This window comes from Pipra filicauda, unplaced genomic scaffold, assembly GCF_003945595.2.
Source record: "Pipra filicauda isolate LSUMZ 115617 unplaced genomic scaffold, ASM394559v2 scaffold2_size9829703_pilon, whole genome shotgun sequence".
In the NCBI taxonomy this organism is placed as follows: Eukaryota; Metazoa; Chordata; class Aves; order Passeriformes; family Pipridae; genus Pipra; species Pipra filicauda.
The window spans coordinates 125,627-149,071 of NW_024104421.1; the positions used below are offsets into that span (position 1 = coordinate 125,627).

The 23,445-nt window shown below is 56.5% G+C and overlaps 2 protein-coding genes across 3 annotated transcripts; one reads left to right on the forward strand and one right to left on the reverse strand.

Annotated features, from left to right (window-relative positions):
- The first annotated feature begins 1,076 nt into the window (after positions 1-1,076).
- On the forward strand, positions 1,077-6,184 carry LOC113990797 (gamma-secretase subunit Aph-1b-like). Its single transcript, XM_027726540.2, has 7 exons — positions 1,077-1,296; positions 2,579-2,749; positions 3,836-3,909; positions 4,059-4,181; positions 4,513-4,640; positions 4,874-4,997; positions 5,234-6,184. The coding sequence occupies exons 1-7, from the start codon at positions 1,184-1,186 to the stop codon at positions 5,269-5,271; spliced, it is 771 nt and encodes a 256-aa protein (XP_027582341.1). The 5' UTR covers positions 1,077-1,183; the 3' UTR covers positions 5,272-6,184.
- Positions 6,185-6,847: 663 nt separating this feature from the next.
- On the reverse strand, positions 6,848-22,436 carry LOC113990794 (carbonic anhydrase 9-like). 2 transcript variants are annotated; one of them, XM_027726526.2, is made up of 12 exons: positions 22,267-22,436; positions 15,249-15,272; positions 13,942-14,112; positions 11,635-11,777; positions 10,885-10,977; positions 10,562-10,628; positions 10,113-10,270; positions 9,832-9,970; positions 7,699-7,725; positions 7,496-7,522; positions 7,265-7,358; positions 6,848-7,138 (listed from the first exon to the last, which is right to left on the reverse strand). In XM_027726526.2, the coding sequence occupies exons 1-12, from the start codon at positions 22,397-22,399 to the stop codon at positions 7,075-7,077; spliced, it is 1,140 nt and encodes a 379-aa protein (XP_027582327.1). In that variant the 5' UTR covers positions 22,400-22,436; the 3' UTR covers positions 6,848-7,074. The 2 variants fall into 2 exon arrangements, with proteins under 2 accessions (XP_027582327.1, XP_039239140.1); XM_039383206.1 differs by having other exon boundaries at positions 10,113-10,234; positions 22,267-22,401.
- Between the last annotated feature and the right edge of the window lie 1,009 nt (positions 22,437-23,445).

Below are 23,445 nucleotides of genomic sequence, written 5' to 3' on the forward strand. Positions count from 1 at the left end.
TTCTCTATGTTGATGTTTATTGTCCTTGTGGACTGGGCTAGGATCACCATCTTGGTGCACTTCACAAATGATTTCCTCTGGGCCAGGTGGTCTGACTCTGAGCTGTTTTGCAAAGAAGTTATGAAACCTTAGGCAAACTTGTGCCCCATTTCCTCCTCTGGGATCCCTTTTGCCAGGGCATGACTTGGCCCTGCAAACCCCAGCGATCCAGCCAAACGCCAGTAGTGTCCCTGGAGCGAAGATCCAGCCTCCAACTTGCTGGCTGCAAGGGCCAGGGAGTGGGCTGGAGGGGCAGTGCCCCAGGGTTTCCCAGGTTCAGGAGAGCCTTCTGCGTGCCACACTGGAGTGCTCTGCTGCAGACTGTGCCTCTCAGGAGCAGGGCCATGAGTATTTCATGAATAGATGCTTTGAGACCCAGACCTCTCAGAAGCTTTGAGCCTGGCTGCAGGTGTGCCGAGACAGGTACGGGGGCCAGTTCAGCACCTGCAGAACTCCACATCCAATGCACTTGTCCGAAGTCTTCTGGGGGCAGAAAGGGTGTGCGTGAGGGTGTGGGTGTCAGTAAGTGGGAGTGGGTCCCAAAGTCCCTTTCTTTGTCAAGTCTCGTTTGGGTTGAACACACAAGTGGAGGGAACACAGACTCACAGAGCCATTGAGGCTGGGACAGCCTGCACACCCCAGCCGTGGTCCCTGGGTGGCCGTGGGGACAAGGCCAAGCTCCCCGGGTACAGACTGTGTTCCCACACAATCACAGGATGCCTCGAGCTGGAAAGGACCCACGGGGACCATCAAACTCCAACTCCTGCCTCCTGCACGGGACACCCCCAACAATCCCACCACGTGCCCGAGAGCGCTCTCCAAACGCTTCTTGCGCTCTGTCAGGCTTAGTGCCGTGACCCCTTCCCCGGGGAGCCTCTTCCAGCGCCAGACCCAGCTCCGCGCTCAGTACCTTCTCCCGACATCCCACATTCCCGCCCGTGCGCCGTGACGTCACCGTCCGACCCCGCCCACCGCGGTCAGGCCACGCCCCTCCCGGCGCGGCCCCGGTGGCCGCTTCCGGCGGCGGCGGCGCGCGCAGCCGTGACGTCACTGGCCCCGGAAGGGCGGCGGAGGGGGAAGGGCCGCCGGGCCCGTCCGGACCAAGCTCCGCGTCCCGTGTGTCCCGGCCCCGTGTCCCGCCGACATGACGCTCGCCGTCTTCTTCGGGTGCACCTTCATCGCCTTCGGGCCCGCCTTCGGCCTCTTCCTCTTCACTATCGCCCGCGATCCGCTCCGCATCATCATCCTCATCGCCGGGTCAGTCCCGTGGTGGGGGCGCTGACGCTGCTGTGGGGGCTGATGTGGGGCCAGGATCGGTGCCGGGAGCGGTGTGGGGATCACGGGGTGCAGGGACCAGTGCTGGTGCTGGTACCAGTACGGGTGTGACAGGGGTGCTGGTACCAGTATGGGAGTGAAAGGGGTGGTGGTACCAGTGTGGATGTGACAGGAGCACTGGTACCAGTACAAGTGTGACAGGGGTGCTGGAACCAGTACAGGTGTGACAGAGGTGTTGGTACCAGTGTGGGCGTGACAGGGATACTGGTACCAGGATGGGTGTGACAGGGGCACTGGTACGAGTGTGGGTGTGACAGGGTGATGGTCCCAGTGCCTTTACACGACCAGTATGGTCATGACGGGGCACTGGTACTACTGCTGGTGTCGGTACAATATGGGTGTGAAAGGGGCACTGGTACCACTGCTGGTAGTGGTACCAGTATGGGTGTGATGGGCTGCTGGGACCAGTGCTGGTGCTGGTGCCATATGGGTGTGACAGAGGTGCTGGTACCACTATGGATGTGATGGGTGCTGGTAGCATGAGGGGCATGAGGCATGTGACTGGTACTGGCTGAGGCACCCTCATGGGACCAGTACCTGTGCTGCTGTGGGCTCAGTGGGGTCACCAGTACTCATACTGGTGCTGTTCTTTGCATGACAGGAGCACCAACATTGTTTCTCTTACTGTCACAGCCATCGGTACATCATGGACACCAGTACCTATATTACCAGTACCAGTGGAGGGTTGGGAGTGGTACTGGTGCGTGTGTGCAGCTGGGGCACTGGCACCGGTATCGCTGGGACCAATAGGGTGTGGTATTGCTGCTGGCATGAATATGATCCTGGCACAGGTGCTGGTACTGCTTTGAGCACAACAGGGGCACTGGTGCCAGTTCTGGTGAGTGGTGGAGCAGGAGTGCAGGCACAGCACAGCATTGGGACCAGTACAGGCACCACCTGCCCGGCACTGGGACCAGAGCACAGCACTGGGACCAGTACAGGCACCACCTGCCCGGCACTGGGACCAGAGCACAGCACTGGGACCAGTACAGGCACCACCTGCCTGGCACTGGGACCAGAGCACAGCACTGGGACCAGTACAGGCACCACCTGCCCGGCACTGGGACCAGAGCAGCGCTGGTGCTGGTGGGAGAGCAGGCAAGGCTGGGGCACAGCTGCCATGCCAGTACCAGCACAGAGGGGTGCAGGATGGTCCTGATGGCCCCGGCATAGCCCCAGTGCCAGCAGGCTCTGTCTCTTGCAGGGCTTTCTTCTGGCTGGTGTCGCTGCTGCTCTCGTCCCTCATCTGGTTTATCGCAGTGAAAGCCAGCGACCCGCAGGATGAGCGGCTGCAGAAGGGGCTCCTGATATTTGGGGTGATGTTCTCTGTGCTGCTGCAGGAGGCCTTCCGCTTCCTTTACTACAAGCTCCTCAGGTAATGGCGTCTCCCCTGCTGTGCCAGTGCTGCTGGATGGTGGTCCTGGCCGTGGAGGGTGTCACATGTTGTCTGGGAGCTCCTGGGCTGGGGGGGATGTCACATGTGGCACCAATCATCTCGGTGCTCTCTGGGAGTGCATGGGTGGCACCTATTCCGATGTGTTGACCTCAGTGGGTCTCAGGGGGTGGAGCAGAGCAGCCCTAAGGTCTGGAGGACCTGGTGCCCGGACCAGCCCGGGACACAGTCTCAGTGCAGCCTCGGCAGCTCCCGGCCTCCATGGTGCCACTTGCTTGGAGTGCAGGGTTTGTGCTGCCAGGTGAGCACGTGCTGCACCCTGTCCTGTGTGGACAGATGGACAGACACTGTGCTGGGGCTGTGCAGACAGGCATGGGCAGGTAGTGCTGGGGTCGGCATCCCTCATAACCCCCAGCTTTCCCGGGTCGAAGCTGGGAGCAGGCCAGGGGAGCCGGGGCTCGCAGTGCTCCCTGCGGCAGGGCACTGTCAGAGGCAGGCAGGCAGAGGGTAGCAGTGCTCCACGGAGCAGCCTCTGACACAAACCACTGCGTTTTGCTTGCGGATCTCCAGATCTAAGCTGTGCTGCCCTCCCTGGGCTGAGGAGCTATCTGATGTGCTCACCCACCACACCTCTAGCTGATAAAAATTATGAAGCCTCTCCCAGTTTCTCTCCCCAAAGAATTTTTCCAGCTCCTTCCTTGTTTGTCAACATCTTTCTTGGAGTATAAATGCAGAGATCAGGTGCAGCCTCCCTTGCCTGCACTGGAGCTGCTTTCCATGTGGGGGTGCTGCTGCTTGCCTTACACCCGATGTCCTGCTCACCCCAGCCCTGCTCTGCTGGGCTGGCTGGCACCCACATTCCTCTGTGGAAAATCTTTCTGTGTGGCTTCACGTGGTGTTCACATGTCTGGTTTGCCTGGTGGTACAAGTCACACGGATGTTCTCCGTGGTGGATGTTGCAGCTCGAGGTGGGGAGGTTGCCAGGAGGATGACATGATTGAGTACTGCACCATGCCTCAGGAGATGGCTGGGCTGTGTTGGGCTCCACTGTGCTCTCTCACCCCACAGGAAGGCTATCGAGGGGCTGGTGGCCCTCAGTGAGGACGGCTGCTCCCCCATTTCCATCCAGCAAATGGCATATGGTGAGTGCTGGGCAGAGCAGGGCACCCTGACCGCAGGGCTGGGCGTGGTGCTGGGAGCAAAGGGAGATTTTTCATGCCAGAGCTGGCTGGGAGGTGCCTGGCGTGGCCCCTAGGAGGCTCAGGGCTTGACAGTGTCCCTGTCCTGGCAGTGGCTGGCGTGGGCTTTGGTCTCATGAGCGGCGCCTTCTCCATGATCAACCTACTGGCGGATGCGTTAGGGCCTGGCACTGTGGGCATCCATGGGGATTCGCAGCTGTACTTCCTGACCTCAGGTGAGTGACTGGCACCCTTTGCTCATGTCTCTGCCCCACTACAGAGGCAGCAGAGCCAGGGGGGATGAAGTTTTCCCTCCATGCTGTCCTCTCCATGCTACACCCTCACCCATCTGAGCCCCTGTCACATCTGTTTGTGCCAAACCCTTCTTTTCTGTCTCCTGTGACCCTCCCTGCTCTTCTCTCCCATCTCTCCCCGAGTGTGGGAGAGATGCTTTAGCTCCTCCCAGTCCAGCTCAACATTATCTCTACTTCCCCATCGTTCCCCAGGCCTGCAGGCCAGGTCAGGGTGGGCAATTCCCTGATGACACCTCTCTGCTGCTCCCTGCAGCTTTTATGACCATGGTGCTGATTTTCCTTCACACCTTCTGGGGGATCCTCTTCTTCCATGGCTGTGAGCATCGGCGCTGGTGGGAGATCGCGGCGGTCGTTGTCATGCACCTCACTGTTTCGGGGTCGGTGAGTAACTGGGAGCAGAGCTCTGCACCAGGACCTGTATTTGGGGTACTGGTCCCCATGCTGGGGGGAAACAATCTTTGGCACTAGCAAAGCAGCTGGCCCTTCACAAACCAAATCCTGGAGTTGGTGTCCTCTGTCCCACTGCACTCGTTGAGGTGGCGACACTGCCACACATCCTATCCTTCTCCCTCTCCTGCCTGCTCACCCTTCTCTTCTCCTGCCTCTCTCCACAGTCATTTTGCAACCCCCTGTATGTGGGCAGCCTGGTGCCCTCCTACATGCTGATGGCTGCTGCCGCTGCCTGGGCTTACCTACTGTCGGGGGGATCTGCGCAGAACCTGCGGCGCTTCCTGCTCTGTAAGTCCTGCTCCGTAAAGGGCATAGGGACACTGTGGGTCCTGCTGGGTACCAGGACTCATGCTGGGATGGCAAGAGGTTGTCCCTGTGGCTGGAACAAGGACATCATCCCCTTGTCTCCCAGACAAGGAGAAGCAAGTGGTTTTTGGGGCCACAGTCAGGTTGTTGCCTCTCCTGGGAGAAGTGGAGTCAAGTGTTTGGTGAAAACTGATCCCTTCTCCTCTCGGTTCCTGCAGGTTTACGGAGCGGAGCCAGCCCCCAACCAGGATCCTGAGGCCCTGCAGGATGTTCCTGTCCCCAGCCACCCCTGCCCTCCCCTCCTATCCTGGTGGCAGGATCAGCCATCACCTTCTCTGCAATATCTTTTCTCCTGGACTCGGGGACCCTGGCCAGCCCCAGCAGGGCAGGCGCTGGGGTCCGGCTGTGGCAGCCAACCTACCAACCAACCAGTGTGGCTGGGACTGGCTCACTCCAACGCCCCTTTGGGAGCCCCCGTAGAACAGCACAGTTTTGGGGGGCCTGACTCCACTGGCCCTGCCGTGAGCTCAGCCCTAGTTAGCTTGCCTGTGAAGGATGCTGCCTTGGACTGCTGGAGTCTTGAGCCCAAAGAAACCCATCGCTTCTCCCCCCGCCACCGCAGGCGTGGTGCCCCCCGTGCCCGGGCGGGGCACCCGCATTGCCTCCTTGCTGCAGGGTGGAGGAAGGGGCTTTGCAAAGTGCTGCCGTGCTCTGGCTCACGGCTGACCCTTGTGGGGCTCCTTTCTCCACCTCTTTGCCCAGTCTTGCTACCACAGGAGCCACGGCCCAGGCGCTCACCTGTGGTAGCGCAGTGAGCTGGTATCTTGGTACAGCAGGATGGTGCTGGGGGACCCAGGGGTACTGAGAGCTCACAGGGTGGGAGGAGAACGGGGGAGAAGGCAGTATCCAAAGGGCCCAGTGGACATGGAGGGTGGTGGAGGGCTTGGGAGGAGATGCAATGCCACAGCTGTTGCCGGCACAGATTTGGGAGAGGGTTCAAGGGACCATTCCAATGGATCATTGCCCTCTCCTGTTCTTGGGGATTTTCAGGCGGGTACCAGCCCTGATTCTGTGCCACAGGGCTGGGAGGGAGAAACTGCCATCGGGCTGAGAAGGCAGTTTTATCCGTAGTGGGCTTTTATACCAATAAAATTAAGTACCACAGAGAAGTGGATGCTGTGTGTGGCCATCGGCACTGCCCGTGTGGGGAGGGTACAAGCAGTGGTGGCAGTGGCTTATGCTGGTGTGACTTAGGGAGAATGGTCTGGCAATTGCAGGCCCCATGTGCCTGGAGGGCTTGCTCCTGCTCTGTTTACCCTAACAGGGGTTAGGCTCTAGGTTTACAACTTTGAGGTGGAGGCTGCTGAGAGCTGGAGTCTACAGGTTCCTCTCCTCTCCCAGGCCTTGGTTTTGCCACTTGAGCCACCACAGAAGGTGGGAGGTAGCCCTGAATCTGGGGCTACTGTGGCTAATCTAGCTCTGATAGAGCTGGAGGTGATCTGGGTGGGGGCTGTCCAGCAAGCAAGCAGTGGCTCTGCCACCTGCAGCTCTGCCTTTCTCCAGCCCTACCAAGCTGTAGCTATGTTTTTCCAATGCTTTGCACAAATAAGAGGAGGAAGAAGTCCCAGAGTGATGGAGGGCAGGGCTGGGCTGTACAAGAAGCCTTGTGCTGCTTACTCTGGAGCTCTGCCCAGCGGACAGAGGCTGATGCTGTCTCTGCTGGTTGGGAAGGGGTCCCTGCATACCCTTCTCCACTGTGGATCCAGCTGCACAGTGGATGCTCTTTCCTGCCCCACAGCTTCTCACAAGAACAGCAGAGAGGTCTGGTACCATGGGTGGCTTTTACTTTATTTTTTTCTTTTTTTAATAGTTTTTACCTTTTTTATAACAAAAATATCTGTTGGAGTCAAATGCTGCCCCAGGCAAACAGTCCATGTGGGCAGCCTGTGCAACCAAGGGATGCTGGAGCACTGGTTCATCCTTGGCCCAGGGTGAGAGTGAGGGGAGGTGGGGTGGCAGCTGAACCGGTGGAGCTGGCACTGCCACAGAGGTGTGGAGTTTACGCAGTGTTCTCGGTGCTGGCTGCGGTGTAAATGACTTTGGACTTGGTTGGTGAGTCCAGCCTGGTGGGGTAAGAAAGAGGGGGAGAGTGTTAGACCAGGCAGAAGGTCTTGCTGCCTGAGACCACCCTTAAGCCCCCTTCTCATGCCCTGGACCAAGGCCCCCTTCTGCATGTCCCCATGTCTCACCGTGCATTCTGGCTGCGGTGCTTGTAGATGTACAGCAGGAAGGCCAGTGCTGTGACAGCAAAGAGCACCCCGAAGAGCACGGCCAGCACATCCCCTACAAGCCAAGCAGAGCCATGTTACACTGGGGATGGCCCCCAGCAGCTACTGTCTGAGTGAGACGAGGCAGAGAGCAGGCTGGTGGCCCCAAGGCAGAGAGGGCACAAAGGAGCAGCCTCGACTGAGCACACTTACCTGCATGAAATGAGCTGGAGTGTCCTTCTGCAAAGGAGACAAAGACCAGAGGGTGAGAACCAGCAATACGGATGCGAGCTCTGCCCTGCAAAACCCACCGTGGCTGCCAGCCCCCCAGCTCAGAACATGGCTTCCAGGACCCCAATTCCCAGGCAGGTACATCCCCTTTGTACCACCTTCCTTTGTACCAGCCCCTCACCTACCTGCTGTTGCTGCTGAACCGTCACTACCTGTAAGAGAGACAGTACAGTCAGGAGGTTGTTCCAGGTGTTCGGGGAGGAAGTGTCAAGCCTGCAGGCCTTCGGGCCCCACTGCCAAAGCAGGGCTGCCTGAAAGACTCCCCATCACCCATGAGCAGGCCGGGGACAGCTGCCTGCAGCATCCCCAGGAGTTCACAGCATCTTGCTGCAGGAATCCCAGCCCTGACACCCTGGCACAGAAGCATCAAGGGAAGAATAGAAAAAAGGATCCCTGAACCACAGCCCACACAGAACCCTCGCTGAGCCCAGCCAGAAGCCTCCCCCCACCATTGCTGTTTCCACCATCTAGGAAACACAGGCAGGGTGCCGAGCACTGCAGCACCCCATGACTCTACCAAACCCCACAGGAGATCCTGGAGAGGGACATGGGGTGAGCCCAGCAGGCGGTGACCATGGGGACAGTTGCCTGTGGCTGGATGGACAGCTCCTCCTGAGGAGGAAGCAGCCGTCCATTGCGGGCAGGGCACCCAGCAGGGGGATGGTTTAGTGGCTCTACATGCAGGGAGGGAGCTGTGCCGGGCAAATATTTACCCAGCGTAAGAGCATAACTTTTAAAGAGCTGCACAGTCATCTGTACACGGCTCGGGTATCGCGCGCAGAGTGGCACTATCTGCGGGCTGTATCCAACTGCGGGAAAGCCGCCACCTTCACCCAGCTCCCAGGGGCGGGAGCGGTTATCCTGAACTGGGAATGACAACAAGCATGGGTGCAGAAGGTGCAGCTCCAGGCAAAATGAGACGTGACCCCCCAGCACTCCACCTCAGTGCTCACTGGCCCCAGGGGTAAAGCAGGCAGTTAGCACTGATGTGGGGAGAAAGCCCCAGCAATCCTGTGCACTCAAGACAGGGGATCAGTGACCTCATCCAGAAGTACTGGGACATTGCCCTGGCAGTTCAGGAACAAGGGCTTTGTGGCTTTGTTGTAGTGGGGATTTTTGGATAGGAATAGCAAATAAGGAAAAGGAAAAAAAAAAGGTAGAGCTGGGCAACTCCTCCCTTGCCCCAGCATGGACACCTGGAGGTTTTGAACAGCTTCTGCAAGAAAGTGGTAAAAGAAAGGCTTGGAGGTAAATGGAAAATATGATAAAGTATCTAACAGGTTTACCAAAGATAGAGCGTGCCAGCCTAACCCGATATCCTTCTTTGATAAGTGATATTCTAGACAAAGAAAATGCGGTAGATTTTATCTCTCCTGGCTTCAGTGAAGCATTTGATGCAGTGCCACATGGGAAACTGCTAGCCGGGCTGAAGACCACAGTGATTAAAAGCCTACAGCCATCAGCAAGCTGGCTGTAGGTGGAATGGTGAGGGAAGTGCCTTGCACCACACTGTGTGGTTACTGAGGCCTGGGACAAAGCCTGTGTGCTGTTCCTATTAGTCAGCTCGACACAAGGTGCAGGAAATGCCACCAAAACAGAAAAGAACAGGATGTTGAACAGAAAAACCCCTGTGACCTCAGGGAACAGCAACGGGCAAAAATTCATTGATGCAGTGCGATAGTCACACCTGAGGATTAAGAGTAAATTCTACTCATTCCTGGAAACCACCAATGCAAGAAAAGCCTTCAAGGACAAACCGAGGACAAGCAGACAGGGCTGCCTCAGGCAGGGGACTGTGTGTCTGGTTGGGATGTCTGTGTGGCCCCACTGGCAGACTGCACCCTTCAGGAGGGGTCTCCAGCACTGCCCTTCCTGCAGGGTTTGGATGAGGGGTGCTTGCTGCAAGTTTGTGCCACCAACAGCTCCTACTGAATTTATCTATTGCATTTGGGACTGAAGGAACTAGCTGGGATGCTAGGACCTGGATGTTTGCTCTTGAACATACATCCCCCAGTCCTCCTACTGGTATGTCTGCAAGACTAAGGATAAACTAAGTTCCTAGAAACAATCTTTCCCAGGTAGGGTGAAAGAAGTGCAGGAACAGAGGAGAGCAGGACCCCAAGACCACTGCTGGGCAGGTCTAACCCAGGCAAATGCTGCACTTTTGTAAGAGGCACAAAGCACTGATTCCTGCTCCTTGCCCCGTCTCTGCACCCCTGCAGCTGGGCACAGCCTGAGCACGCTCACACACTCCTTACCAGGAGTGTGCTTCTGTGAAGGCAGGGTGGTCTGGAAACTGGCCAGCACCCATCGCCCGTGCAGGTCCTGCACTGGCCGGTAATTGTTCTGCAGGAGATCGCTGTCATCAGTCCTCAGGCTGTTCACCAGGATTGACATCTGGAAGGAGAACAGTGTGAGCAGAGCAGCATCCATCCCCTCTTTGGGAGCCAGATGAGCTGCAGGGCACCAGCACAGATGGTGCACGCTTGCAGGGAGAGGCTGGGCAAGACCTAGTGTGGAGCTCATTGCCCTGACAGACCTGGTCACGAGAGAGCTTCATGGTCTGGTTGAAGATTGTCCACTTCACTGTCTGGTAGCAGGGAGGGGTGGTCAGAGAGCCATTGTAGTGGAAGTAGAGTTTCAGGTTGTCAGGCAGTAGACCTGCAATGTTGAATCCGGACACCAACGTTTGCTGCCCTGGGAGAAGAAACACCATAGGAGTGACCTGCAATCCTTTGCAGGACAACAGCATGGAGATCATAGGCAGCCTGGCACTGTGTGTGCCACTGGAGAAAGAGCAGTGAGTTTCCCCTGGAGGCATGTGGGAGCAGAGGGCACCTTGGAGCGCTGCTTCCATAGGAGCGGTGCAATGCTCCCCTTCTCATGTACACACAGCAAATGCCTGCTGCAGCTTTGCTCTGCCAGGCAGTGGGTTTCTCTGCAGGGCTGCAGCCCCTGAGACAAGCACTACATGGGACAGGGCCTTACCTACTCCTTCGATTTCGTAGAGATGCTCAAGTATCTCCTGATAGTATGGGTTCTCACTTGGCCCAACCTGCAACACAGAGACTCCACAGTTATGGCAAGGACAGGGGCTGAAGGGAGACCACCCAGTGATGGCAGTGCCAGCAAGGAGGTGTCACTCTCTGTGAGAGGCAGCCTATCCCCATGACCCCTTCATTCTATCAGCACTGCTCTGCCCTCTCTCTCCCCTTCTTCCAAGGTGCATTTGCATCTTTGACAGTCCTCAAAACTGTGCCCAGCTCTGCCACCCCAGCCCCACCCTCCCCCTGCTGATCTATGGGACTCACCTCCAGAAAGGCTCCCAGTACAGCCAGGCCATCTGGGCGAACCATTGCCTCCTTAAAGCTGTCATACTTGGTGTTGTAGTGGACCACGTGGATCTGAAAGGGAAACATGCAATCCCGATGTAGGATGGGCACTGATGGGAGATGCTCACCACTCACAGGGCTCCAGCCTTCTAAAGCAAGGGCTGGGAGAGACGTGCACATGTGACAAGCACCCCTCCTGGGAAGAGAAAATGCTGGTGAGACCAAGGAAATGCGCTGCTGCAAAGCAGCCAGCAGGAAGGTCTGCTTGCAGGAACTTCCCCAGCTAGGGACAGCAATGTCCTGCATACCAGGGGCTCATACTGCAGAGCTGGTCTCAGTTCGAGGACAGCAGCTAGAGAAGGAGGGATAAAACCAGATGGGAGCTGGCAGAGCAAGAGAACAGTGTGTACAGAGTAAACAGTCCCTGCAGCTCCCAAAGCAGGCCGCTCACAGCCTCCAGGGGAGCTGGCTTCCCCAGCTGGGGACTGCCACAGCTCCTGCTCCATCAGCCCAGGACGAGGCTGCAGCGTGAGTCTCGCCCAGCACCAGAGCGTGGCCTCTTACACTGAACTCCACTGCTGCAGAGCTGCCTGGGATCCTGGCCGGGGGTTACAGCCTTTGTCCAGCGACAACGAGAGTCATGGGCGAGGAGCATGACAGCCCTCCAGTGCCTTCCCTGCCCAGCACCGTGAGGAAAAGGACTCATCCACCACCACGAGGGCTCCTCACCTCGGCACCAAAGCGTCGCCCGTCGACGGTGTGCTCCGAGCCAGGAGCCAGCAGGGAGCCCCAGTGCAGGTGCAGCTGCACGGCTCGGTACTGCTGGGCATAGCCACCAGTGATGGCCAGTGACTCAGGCAGCTCCAGGACAACTGCAGAGGCAGAAGGAAAATGTCAGTCAGTAAAACACAAAGCCCAGTCCACCCCACAGGGACACAGAGGAAATGTCTCAAGCGAAACAGTCACCCTGAGCTTGTGGAAATTGATCATAACAAAAAAACCTTGCTTTCCATCTTTCATGGGGCTACGGGCAAGCCTGCCAATGTGGCAGGGCTCAGCTTTCGACTTCAGATTGTAGGACACTGCAGTAAATACGTCAGCTTTGAAAACAGCTGCTATGAAAATGCTGGAAAGTGAAGAGCCCCTCCGCAAAGACTCCTGGGGCCAGCTCCAAGGCAAATGTTATCCAACAATTTATTCAGTAAGTGAGAATAATATAAAGAGACCATGGACAAAATTCGTAGAGAAAGATATTGGCGGAGTGGTGAATACCTATGAGAGCAGGGCAGCTGGACAGAAAGCTGCGGAGCTTGGCAAGCTGAGACCTTTCAAATAAGGCAGCCTGCGAGTGTCTGACAGCACTGGAGCTGGTGGCATGGAAGCATTAAATATTTTTAAAGCACTTAGAGCTCAAATTTTTGCCTCTTTGGATACTGTAAATTCATATTTCATTTTTCTTTACTTCAGGGTGGTTTATCCAGCTATTTTGGACTCACGTTGCAGTGTGGCAAAGCTAAAGCTGAGTTACCTGGATGTGAGGCAAAAACATCAGGAGCATCCCTGGACCCCGTGAAAGGCTGTCTTATCCTTCTAAGCACGTCTTCCTAATTTTTAATATAAATTCTTTTCTTTTCTCCTTTATAGGTGAAGTGGCCCTTAGTAACATCACCAAGCTAGGGCACAGATTCGGGATTAACCACGTAGCAGGGCTGTGATGAGTCATTTGCCATCTCGAGTTCCCTGCCACTGGGTTCAGAGATAGAAAACTCAAACACAGGAAGTGGGAGACTGCTCTCTCCCTGTGAATTTATCTGCTTTTACCTTTCTTTTGAATAGCTGCATCATTGCATTCCTTCTCCCAGCTACCTGAGTCATTTTCAGGCCCTTTAAAAAGCTTATGCAGCATATAAACTTTATGTTACCAAAATGAGTAATTGTTCAAATATCTTACTGGACTGGCAACTTTTTATTTATTTATGGCTTTTCATAAAGCATGCCAGTCATTGCCACAATAAATAAAGGCACTTTATAAGCATGGGAGAAAGTACTTCCCCCCTCCCCAGTGAAAATGCTCTGTCTGCTTTTCTAAACACCAAGCAACACCAGATGCCAGGGTGTCTAAAATAGCAACTACTGAGCTCAACTAGCTTAACTCTGCAGGCACGTTAGGGCAGGAGGCCACAATAAGAGCTCTGTGCATGCACCACGCAGCTGATCGGACCATGCACAGCAAGTCTGACCTCTCAAATTTGCTGTACACACAGGTCAGCTCCATCTCGCTTGCTACCAGGGCAAGGAGGTGCCTTATCTCACCATCAGCAAGTTCCTAAGTCCCTTTCTCCACAACCTTTTCTTAGCTTAGCGACTGGCAGACACCAGCGTGCACAGAACAGTCTGCTGGCTCCAAGAGAAAGCTGGTAGCAACCAGGTCAGACCATCCCCAGAGGGGAGATGAATGGAAAGATGTGGTTTTCCTCCATATCTGGCATAACGTGGCTGATACTAAAATAACATAAGTTGTGTCCAGACTTTCCAAAAACCATTCTAAAATTGGAGAAAGGAAATAAAAGATGTATAAAAATTTCTTAAGATCTTGAGACAGCATCCTTAAGCACAGACTTGAAGAAGTTGATCAAAGTTGAGTCCTAAGAGACAGACAAAAGTAACTTAAAGGCTAAGTCACATCCAGAGACTGATGAGTCCTTTGAAAGCGAAATGCAGAGGAGGAACCAGTGGTTGCAAACCTGCGTCAGAAATACCAGGGACACATTTTAAAAGGAAATGTGGAGTTAAACAAATTTCTAGAGCTAGCTCCCAAAGGGTCTGGACATCTCCAGGTTTCTCCCCTCGTCCAGGAAAACACATGGACTTGGCTCAATGCTTCCCTTTTGGCATTGAAAGCAACATGACTGCAGCTTGCAAGAGTATCTCCTTCCCAGAGCCCAGGGCAAGGGCATCAGAGAAGCCTGGTCCTGCTGGGAGAATCTGGGCAGCCTCTGCTTGTGTTTCTGCTTCTGCCCCTGCCTTTGTACCCACCTGTGTGCCCATTGTTCTTCAGCACAAGCTTCTCATTGGCAGGCAGGCTGTATCCAGAGAGCTGGATGGGCCGCAGGTCAGGGCTGAAGATGGTCCGAGCTGTGTCAACATTGATGGGTGACTGCATGGTGCCCCCACAGTCCGGGTAATCTGTATCCCAGTGCTCCCGGTCTGGTGCAAGAGGGAAGAGAGGGAGTGTCAGTGAGATCGCCTGGGTAAGGAGACCACCAGAAAGAAGGTTTGGGGGGTGGTGGGGAAGGGGACGGGCGCTGGCCAGGGAATTATCCATGCACGTAAGTTTAGATTCCATGAAGTTAGCTTGGGAGCAGATCCGTGCCACCATGTGACTGCATGCAGCTGTATCAGGAAAGGTCTTGGAGCAGGGTGAGCTGCCAGGAAAGTCTATTTTTGGGGTGTTTAGGAAGAACACACGAAGATCATTTACAAGTGGACTTGGCAAACTGTGGAGCTGCTGCCCTGCAGCTCATCACACACTTGCTGTCTTGCACAGCCTGGCCTCTGGCAGGTATCACCCACCCTGCCATTCGAGCAAGGTACCACCGTGCTGCTGGGCTCTGTGGCAAAGGGCCAGCTCACGTGGCCGGGGTGGCTGACAAACAGTGCCACAGCTGGGGTAAGCATGGCTGATGCCCAGAAAACTCCCTTTGTACTGCAGAGGGCTGCTTATAGTGTATCATGGGCCAAAGCAAACCCAGGCTTGTCTCCAGGCCAGACACTCGCAGGACCTCCTGTAAAGATGGAGCTGGGCATTAGCAGGTCCAAGCCAAACCCCAGAGTGGTGGTGCAGAAATAAGGGGTGTATTTGTGATAGCACTGCAGTGATGACCATCATGGGTGCTCTGGAGAAGCCCCCCAAGCCATGATGGGAAGGCAGGGACAGGCAGGACAGGGAGGGAGGATGGCAGAGGACAGAGGTGAAGGCAAGCTAATCCCTGGGCAGGTCAAAGTCCCAGCAGGGACTGCAAATCCAGCCTGGAGAGCCCAGCCTGTTTTCCTGCGTGGCACAGGATCAGGGGAGCTCCCATGCAGGGAGGAGCCCTGCCCTGAGGGGTGTCCCCCCACTCCCAAGGAGCTGGGGAAACCCTCCTTGGAGCTGCTGCTTCCTGTTGAAACCAGAGCAACCCCTGGCTCTTCAGCCCATCCATGCCTGGGTTCGGGCACTGTGTCAGGGTCAGGCAGGAGTGAAAGGTGAGTCGTGGAGTCCTCTAATCATTAACCACGGCTGGCTCAGGCCCAGGATCTGCCGAGTGGTAGGAAAAAAGCAGGAGTAACTGTAGGGTATTTACCTTCATAGCTCCAGTGACTGTGGCCTTGAAAAAAAAGAAAAGAAAAAACCACATGAATGGAAGGTAAAGGTTGTCAGCAAACGCAGCTCTGCCAGGCAGCACTCTCAACCACAGCAGCAGGTCACTGGGATCCCACTGCCTTCAATCCCGCTCCCTGCCTTTTCTTTCCCACTCCTTCTTCTACCCTGGCAAATGGTACTGCCTCCTCAGGCCAAGGCCAGGTCCCCTGCAGTTGGTGGTCAGAGGGAAAACCCCAGGGCCTGACATTTTGTCATCATCCTTATAAAGGAAAAATCAGGAATATTGGCTTCCGTCACTAAGCAGCTGTACCAGTGCCTTGGCAGCTACTCTGGAGCAGCCAAAACATCCCATTGTCCCAAGACAAGGCATTTCAAAAGTGCAGGTCCCACATCACAAGGAGTTTGGGCAGCAAGATGCACTGCACCATGCAGACACCCTCCTCCCACTGGAGAAAGAAGCCCTGGGACTCACAGCAGAGGAAAAAACGAGCACCAAAACCTTGTCCTTACATCACTGAGTGCTTCTACCATGGGTACAGACTGCCACAAGAAAATGTGCCAGGCCAAATGCTCAGCTCCTGTCCCAGCAGCCCTCTATTGTAGCTCACTCGACCACCGAAATGCCCGCACAGAGCTGTATAAAGGTCCTACCATGCAAAACCTTTCCATAGGAAAAGCAGGAGGCAGGACAGGGGGAGTCCGTGCCGGGACCTCTGCATGTCCTATGTCACCCATGGGGCATACAGTGGTCACCGCAGGACAGGACAGGCCCTGAGCTTCCCAGCTGGTGATGTGCCCGCTGTGCTGATCTAGAGGGGGCAAAGCCCTCCTGGGCAGGTCCTGAGGGTACAACAATACTCAATAGGCTGACCCTCGCACCATCACTCTTCTCCAGAGCTGCCAGCAAAGCTGGATTCCCAGCATGTCACTGGAGCTGGCCTTAGAAGTGCACAAGAGCCTTTTCTCAGATGCTCTGACCAAACATCTTGGCTATCACCAGCCCTTCTAGGCAAACAGCTCCAGGCAAAGGGATGTGGGGCTCAGATTTGCCACAAACAGGGAAACACGGCCCAAAAAGGTTATGCACCTGCTCTGACTGGCACAACAGGTAATTCATGGGCTCCTCCTCTGACTTGTCCTTATCAGCACACTCCTCACTGCAGACAGGCTGTTGGCACATCCCAGCCCACAAGGGCAGGAGCAGAGGGTGCCGGGGTGGGACAAGTCTGGGGCAAAGGGGGGCATTCATACAGCAGCAAGGACGTGGAGGAGCATTTAACAAGTACAGTCCAGCACCAATACCACCTCTGTCCCTTGGTGGGGCCAACTGCCTGCCAGGCTGGCTGGGACACAGGAGGGGCTCAGCAGGCGTTGGTTCAGTCCCCATCCCTGCCGCTGACAACAGCTATCGACAGCCACTTGCTATTAATAGGAGTGGATTCCAGCTCGGGGGTGAGAAAGGAAGAGAGAAGTTTTCCCAGGCCCAGATGTCCCATGCAAGGCCCCAAGCGCAGCAGGACCCTGCCCTCCTCTCAGCAAGGATCCAGGCATGGGTACTCCTGGGGGTGTTTGGTGCATCTGCTGGAAAGTGAAGGCCACAGCCAAACTGGGCTGGAAAGTTCTGGAGGGTGTTTAGGGGTGCTATGTTTTGCAGGGATGGGAACAGATCTTGAGGCTTCCTCCAGCTTCACTGGTGACTCACCTCTGCAGCATTTCTGACTCTCAGGAATCACTTGCCCAGGCACTGGTATTCCTAAAGGCATAGGAAGAAGGAGCCACAAGCAGAGGATTGGGCAAGCCACAGCTGCCTGCACCAGGCAGAAACACGTGTGCCCCAGGACAGGCTACAGTGCCCTCTCCATGCCTCCCTGGCACTGCCCTGGGATGCGCCCAGCTGTGCTACAGCAAGCTGAGATCCATTCATCCTGCCCTCCTTGTTCACCCAAAGGTAACCTGCTCCACAGACACTGATTATGCACCAAAATCCAGAGAACAGGGACCTTCCTCTGGAAACACCCTGTACCTTCTCCCACTTTGCTTCTCTCTCCTGCCCCTTCTGGCACTACCTGCATAAAGTGGACATGCTTTGCACATAAGAGCCACACTTGCTGATTCCTAGGCAGGATTCCCCTCCTGCAGTACAAGGGTCCCTATCAGCATGGGGAGCCACCCCAAGGAGCACTCACATTGGGACAGTCCTAGCACAGGTAAGGCCCAGCACCCCAGGGTTGGCACATGGCTCACTGCACATGCCTCAACTGGCACAGCCTGCCCCGGCACCCCACTTTCTGCTCACCTCCAGGGACTCTGCCTTGACAGAAAGCAGCTTGAACATCATATCATAGATTGAGCAATAGCACCGTGCTGACACCTGCCCTGCTGTGTCAGCACTGTGCCACCCACCCCAGGTTCCCACATTCCCCAGCACCCGCCTGTTCCCACAGCCATGGGGGATCCAGACCCTCCTCGCAGCCTCCTACCAGCTCTGCTCGGCAGCTTTAAACACCCCAAAGGCTGCACCCAGGAGTCAGTTCGATCCATTCCAACACAACAGACTTTCTCAGGGGTGTCTTGGCATCAGAAACAAAAGGACCCAGAAGCCCTTATCCTGAAGCTACCTGAGTGTGTTTCCCCATCCCATGGGATCTGGGTGCAGTGATGGTGAAGCCAGGCCACCCCCTCGGGGAGGCATTTCTCAAGCCCGGTGGTGCAGGGTTGGGTCCCCTTGGCACACTCACGGAGCGCTGTAGGAGAGCACCGAGACAAGCCCAGCCCTGGAGCCTGGTCAGGCTCTCAGCATCTGCCCCAGCCTTGGTACGGCTCAGAGGAGCCCTGCACTACTCCGATCCCTTCCACGTGGGGGCATTTGCAGTCTCGCAGCCCTTTGCCATGAACATTAACCCACTGCCCTGCCCAAGCGCTGATTTGCATAATTTCATCTGCCTCCCACACTTCCCGCTGGAGCACGTCTTCTGCCTGGAAAAACTGCATAGTGCCAGGTCTCCTTTCTACTGAACTGCTGCCACTCACCACAACAGACGTGGCTGCACCTTGGCAGTGGGTCTTTGCATGCCCAGCCCTATCTCTGAGCACCCACAGCCCCAGCAGGGACTGTAAAGCACTCCCAAAAACGAGGGGGGAAACAACCTTGGTGATGCGATGAGCACACTGGGAGACAACATGCAAGAAGAGGACTGCTTGCAGGGGTCCTAGCAGGAAAACACAGGAGCTGCCTGCCCTTGCAGGCAAGAACACCTCCATGCTCAGCCCCTCCAGTTCACCTATTAACCACCACCCCCTTTCCTCAGCAGCCCACGATCCAGCCAAGTTTCCCACGAGTTTCCCCCCTTCACTCCCTCCCTTTGTGCTTTCTCTTGCTGTTGCTCGCTCCCACTCGAGCCCTCCCATTCTGGGATACAGGCAGTGCTGCAAGTGCCAGCTCCCTTCCCTCCTTGACATCCAACACCGTCCAACAACACTTTCCTGCCGAGTTCAGGCAGACGCTGCCATTACCAGCGTGCTGTTCCGCATGTCCTGCAGCCCGGGAGGAGGGGTAGGAGCAGCTTTTGGCAGGGTGAGGAGCCAGCACAACCACTGACTGCAACAAATCTCACATGGGAAAGGCACCGATGCAGCAGGCTGCTCACAGGAGATCTCACCAGAGGCACACGGGGATGGACTGTGCACCTGAAGGACTCAGGATCATTTGCACAGACCCAGAGGGCAGCCTCGGCAGAGCCAAACAACAAGGAAGGAGCCCGGAAGGTTTGCCCTATACATCTGCACTCCCCATCCTCAGTCTTTCACATTTTAGGGGATACACTGCTTGAGGCTGCTGCAGGGCACCTAATAACACTGAAAAAAACACGTGTACTGTTCACAGCATGGATGCTGCATGACAGCAGCGCAGCCGTTGGTGCTGCCTGCTTGCCTTGAACTCTGGAATTCCGATGGCTTGTGTGTGGCAGGCAGGGCAGCGGGCTCACTTCTAGCTCTCTTATCAGCTGTGATCAGGCACAGGGCATGCTGGGATCCTGCCAGAGCTTCTTCTCCCCTTTGACCCAACTCTCAGCCATACCTGGGGCAAAGCCCTGTGGGATGAGTTCAGTTTGCAGATGCCAGGTAAGGACTACCTTGCTGTGCCCTGTCTACAGATCAGTCCCAGGCTGTGAAGAGACCAGTGGAGCTCATGGCCCAGGAAGGACAGTAAGGTTATTCCTGACAGTCAGTAAGGTAGGAGGTATGAGGACACACAGAGATGCACAGAGTGCAGGTCGCAAAGTAGGGTTCAGCCACAGCACCCAGGTCCCAGCTTACAAAACACATCCAAGCACCGTGTCCCTTGAAAGCAATAACCTGACCAGGGTAGCTGGGCTGTGCCACTGTGTTCACACTGCCCATGACCAGCTCTCCAGATCAGTTTGGGGCAAGCATGGTCTGGTCTGGGCAGGGTCTCTGCAGGGTGGGTGCATACCTCAAACACCCTTCTGCCAAGCCCCACAAGAAGTCTCTTTATGGGAGGGCTGTGCCATCCCAGCCCTACCTCTGCCCTGGTTTCTCTGTCCAAACACACACCCCATGCAGCACCCATATCCTTTCAGGACACCACCCCATGTGCTGCCCATGGGGGCACTGATCCCTCCCAAGCCTGCACTAAAACCCCTTTGTGTTTGTAAACTCTGACCCACTGCAAGCCTTTGGGATCAGCCTTTAATCTGCCACTAGTAGCACAGGTTGCTGCAGGGATTGTTCTTTGTTCTCCTCGGGGAGGACTGCTGGGGCTGAGGGGCCCAAGACTACGCCAGTTCACTCCGAGAGGGGCAAGGGTTTGGGTGGAGGAAGGCATAGGGCAGGCTTTACTCCAGGGCATGTTCCTGCTCACTCTGAACCCAGCTGCCCCAGCAAGTGCTGGGGGAAAGAGGAAACAATTACAGAGTGCTGGACAGAAAGGGCCATCCCAACAAAAGGGATAAAAATGGGGAAATCCCAGAGGACAGATCAGTGCTTGGAGCTGGGGAAAGAAATGAATAAGGAGTATTAAGCAAGGAAAATGGGCTCAGCTGGAGGAAAAGGAATGAGCCAAAAGTATGGGGGAATGAACAAGAAGAGGACACAGAGCAAGACACATCTGAACAGGAGGGAGAGGAAACAGGCAGCGGTCAGAAAGAGAGTTACAGTTTCAGAAAGACACACGTAACATGAGACTCGGGTCTCTGGGCAAGCCAGAGGCTACTCAGGGAGCAACCCCATGGCAAAGCTTCAGTGTCAACCCCCAGACATGTGCTGAGTGCCCAGGGCTGGGGGGACACCACCCCTACCTCGTCCACAAGCCTCAAGAAAGTGGGAACCAGCTCATCGCCCAGTAGAGGTTCCGAAACACGCACTTGGCACCTGGCAGGAGCCTTGGAGGGTTCCAGCCACAACCTGCTTCTGGACTCCGTCCAGACCTTCACCTTCTAACACTGGTATGGCACGGGCCAAGTTGTCTGTTCTGTAGCTACCTCCATGCCACCACCTTTCCCCATCTCCATCCCAACCTCAGTGTTCCCAACCACCGATCCCAAACCCCACGCAGTGTCCAGCAGCTTGCTGCCAGAGCAGCACACCAGTATGCTGAACGCAAACACCCTCCCACTCTGTGGCCGGGGTTACTTCACCTCTGTGGCAGGGACCATCTGCATCCCCATCTCTGTCCTGTGCTCAGCCCAGCAAAAGCAGCTCGGGTAAGAAAAGTGATTCATTGCAATAACAAAAGCAGCTCCTGGCACCAAACAATTCCCGGTCCTTACCACAGGGCTGCTGTCCTGGCACAGGTCAGGACAACTCCTTACCAGAGGCAAAACCAAGGACACTCAGCTATGAGGTTGAGCCCGGGAAACAAACCTGCGGGCAATGCAGGGACAAGAAGTGTAGCCATGGACAGCAGTGTCCCAGTGCAGCGCTCAGCTCCACGCGAGCAAATCCACAACACTCGCCCAAAACCCCTGCAGAGCGCTGGCAGCGCCACTGTCTCCGCTCAGAAAAGGTACCAAGACCAAACACCCAGGACTTTTCCCCTGAAACTGTGACCCCGAAAGCCCCCACACCACCAGCAAGGGAGGAGGAGGGGCACCACCTCGCAGCCCTGAGTTCAAGCGCGTCCCCCATTCCCCATCGTCAGCCATGGGGCATCCCCCTCCAGCAGCGGCAGACTCCGTCCTCGGTGGGCTGCAGGGGGACAAGGGGGATGCAGGGCAGCCCAGCAGACATGCTGCGGGATAAAGGGGACCGGTCGGCGTTCACCACGCCGGGGTGCGGGGATGGAACCTCCGGGGGATCCCCGGGAGCAAGCAGGGACTGCTTGGTGCACAGCGCTGGTACCCCCGCCCCAGGAAGCCGTGAACCCCCAAGTTTGATGCAAAAGGGACTTAGTAAGAGAAAAAGGCTGCTCACAAAGCGAGGGCTCAGTCTCTGGGCAGACGTCGGGCCGGCCGGGCCGTACAGGAGTTGGCGGGAGCAGGGACAAAGGCAGGGACGTGCTGGGAGGGGGGGCAGCGCCCGCAGCTGGGAGATGCTGGGGGGACAAAGCTCCACAGGGGCACCTCACACTGGGGCTCACCTGGAGCCCTAACAACGGTGCATCAGGAGGTACAATACCTCCCCCCTCCCTCCCCCAAATCAAGCAAGGGGAGAACTCCCCACCATTGGGGGCACCACCCTCTCACCCCAAAAAGCATCGGACATCTCAAATCCAGCACCACTTGCATTGGGGCGCCCCACACCATCAAGAATTCCCAACCCAGCAAGGTGGGGGGTAGGAGGGGAACCCCCTGCATCTGGGCAACCCATACATCAGGGACCCCAAACTCAGTATTGGGGTGCTCCACGCGTCAGGGTGCCCAGGGACCGGGGAGCCTAAACCAAGCGCTCCGAGGCGCACCGTGCACGGGGACCCCAAACGCAGCCGCGGGGTGCACCACGCCTCGCGGCGCCCCGCGCGCGGGGGGACCCCCGCTCACCTTTCCCCGGGGAGTGCGGGGACCCCTCGCCACCGTGTTTCTGGTCGTTGTCGCTCTTGGAGCTGGCGCGGCCCAGGGCGGGCAGGAGCAGGAGCGGGAGCAGGAGCGAGACCCGCAGCGCGGCGCGGCTCATCTCCGGCAAGTGCGCGGGTGCGGGACGGCGGCTCCGTGCCTGCCCGCCCGCCCGGCCGCACGTAAGTGAGAGCGGGCGGGGAGGAGGCGGCGGCTCTGACTCACGCCTCCGTTACCTTTTATAGGGGCTGGAGGCAAAGTCTGCAGCCGCATGGTCCGGCCAGGTGAGCCGTCCAACGCGAGACTCGAAGCCGCGGTTCCTCGCAGGGGTGCCCCTACCTCACCCCAGGCCCCCGCCGGGACATGCGGTGCACCCTGGGGCTGGGGAGTCCAGTCGGATCCTCAGACCTTTCAGGCAGGGGTGTTCCCACTCCTCAGAGGTGGGGTTGGCACCCCTCAGTGGCGAGTGTCCCTCTTCCCCAGCAGTGGATGAAGGACTCCTCAGCCACAGGTGTCCCCTCTTCTCAATGATGAGTGAAGGGTCTCTTAGGGGTGGATGTCCCCTCTTCTCAGTGATGGGGTTGGGACCCCTCAGCCATGTGTGTCCTCTGTCCTCAGTGACAAGGTTGGGATCACTCTCAGCCATAGGTATCCCCCTCTCCTCAGTGATGGGGTTGGGAACCCTCAGCCATGGGTGTCCAACTTCCTCAGTAGTGGGTGTCTCCTCTTCTTAGCAACTGGGTTGGCACCCCTCAGCCATGACTGTCCCCTCTTCTCAGTGGGACCTCTCAGCCATGGCTATCCCCTCTCCTCAGGGGTGGGTGAGGGACTCCTCAGCAGTGGATGTCCCCTCTTCTTATTGATGTACAGTTAAGAAAAGCATTTATTTCTATGGAGGCTAGAGGATGACACAACTCTGCTTCCTGCTGCTCCTCAGAGGTGGTGGGAAGCATGTGGGTACTGTGAGTGCATGTATATAGTGTACCTGTGTACCAAAAAGCTGAGAACAAGGTCCTGCACCAGAAGTGACTGGGCACATCAACAAGAGATTGTGGTCTGGTAGATGCAAAGGGATATACATTTGATGTAATCAAGGATGCATGGCACGGAGGTGAACTTTAATCAGCTAATGGAACTCCTAGAAGAGACCAGAGAGTCATGGTGATG

Excerpts from the sequence above, each read along its gene's own strand:
- LOC113990797 (XM_027726540.2), top strand. The coding sequence starts at position 1,184 with ATGACGCTCGCCGTCTTCTTCGGGTGCACCTTCATCGCCTTCGGGCCC. Across the intron at positions 4,182-4,512 it reads GCTGTACTTCCTGACCTCAG|CTTTTATGACCATGGTGCTG; the intron begins GTGAGTGACTGG and ends TGCTCCCTGCAG. Across the intron at positions 4,998-5,233 it reads CCTGCGGCGCTTCCTGCTCT|GTTTACGGAGCGGAGCCAGC; the intron begins GTAAGTCCTGCT and ends CGGTTCCTGCAG.
- LOC113990794 (XM_027726526.2), bottom strand. The coding sequence starts at position 22,399 with ATGAGCCGCGCCGCGCTGCGGGTCTCGCTCCTGCTCCCGCTCCTGCTC. Across the intron at positions 15,273-22,266 it reads CCCGCACTCCCCGGGGAAAG|GCCACAGTCACTGGAGCTAT; the intron begins GTGAGCGGGGGT and ends TTTTTTTTCAAG. Across the intron at positions 14,113-15,248 it reads CAGTCACTGGAGCTATGAAG|ACCGGGAGCACTGGGATACA; the intron begins GTAAATACCCTA and ends CTCTTGCACCAG.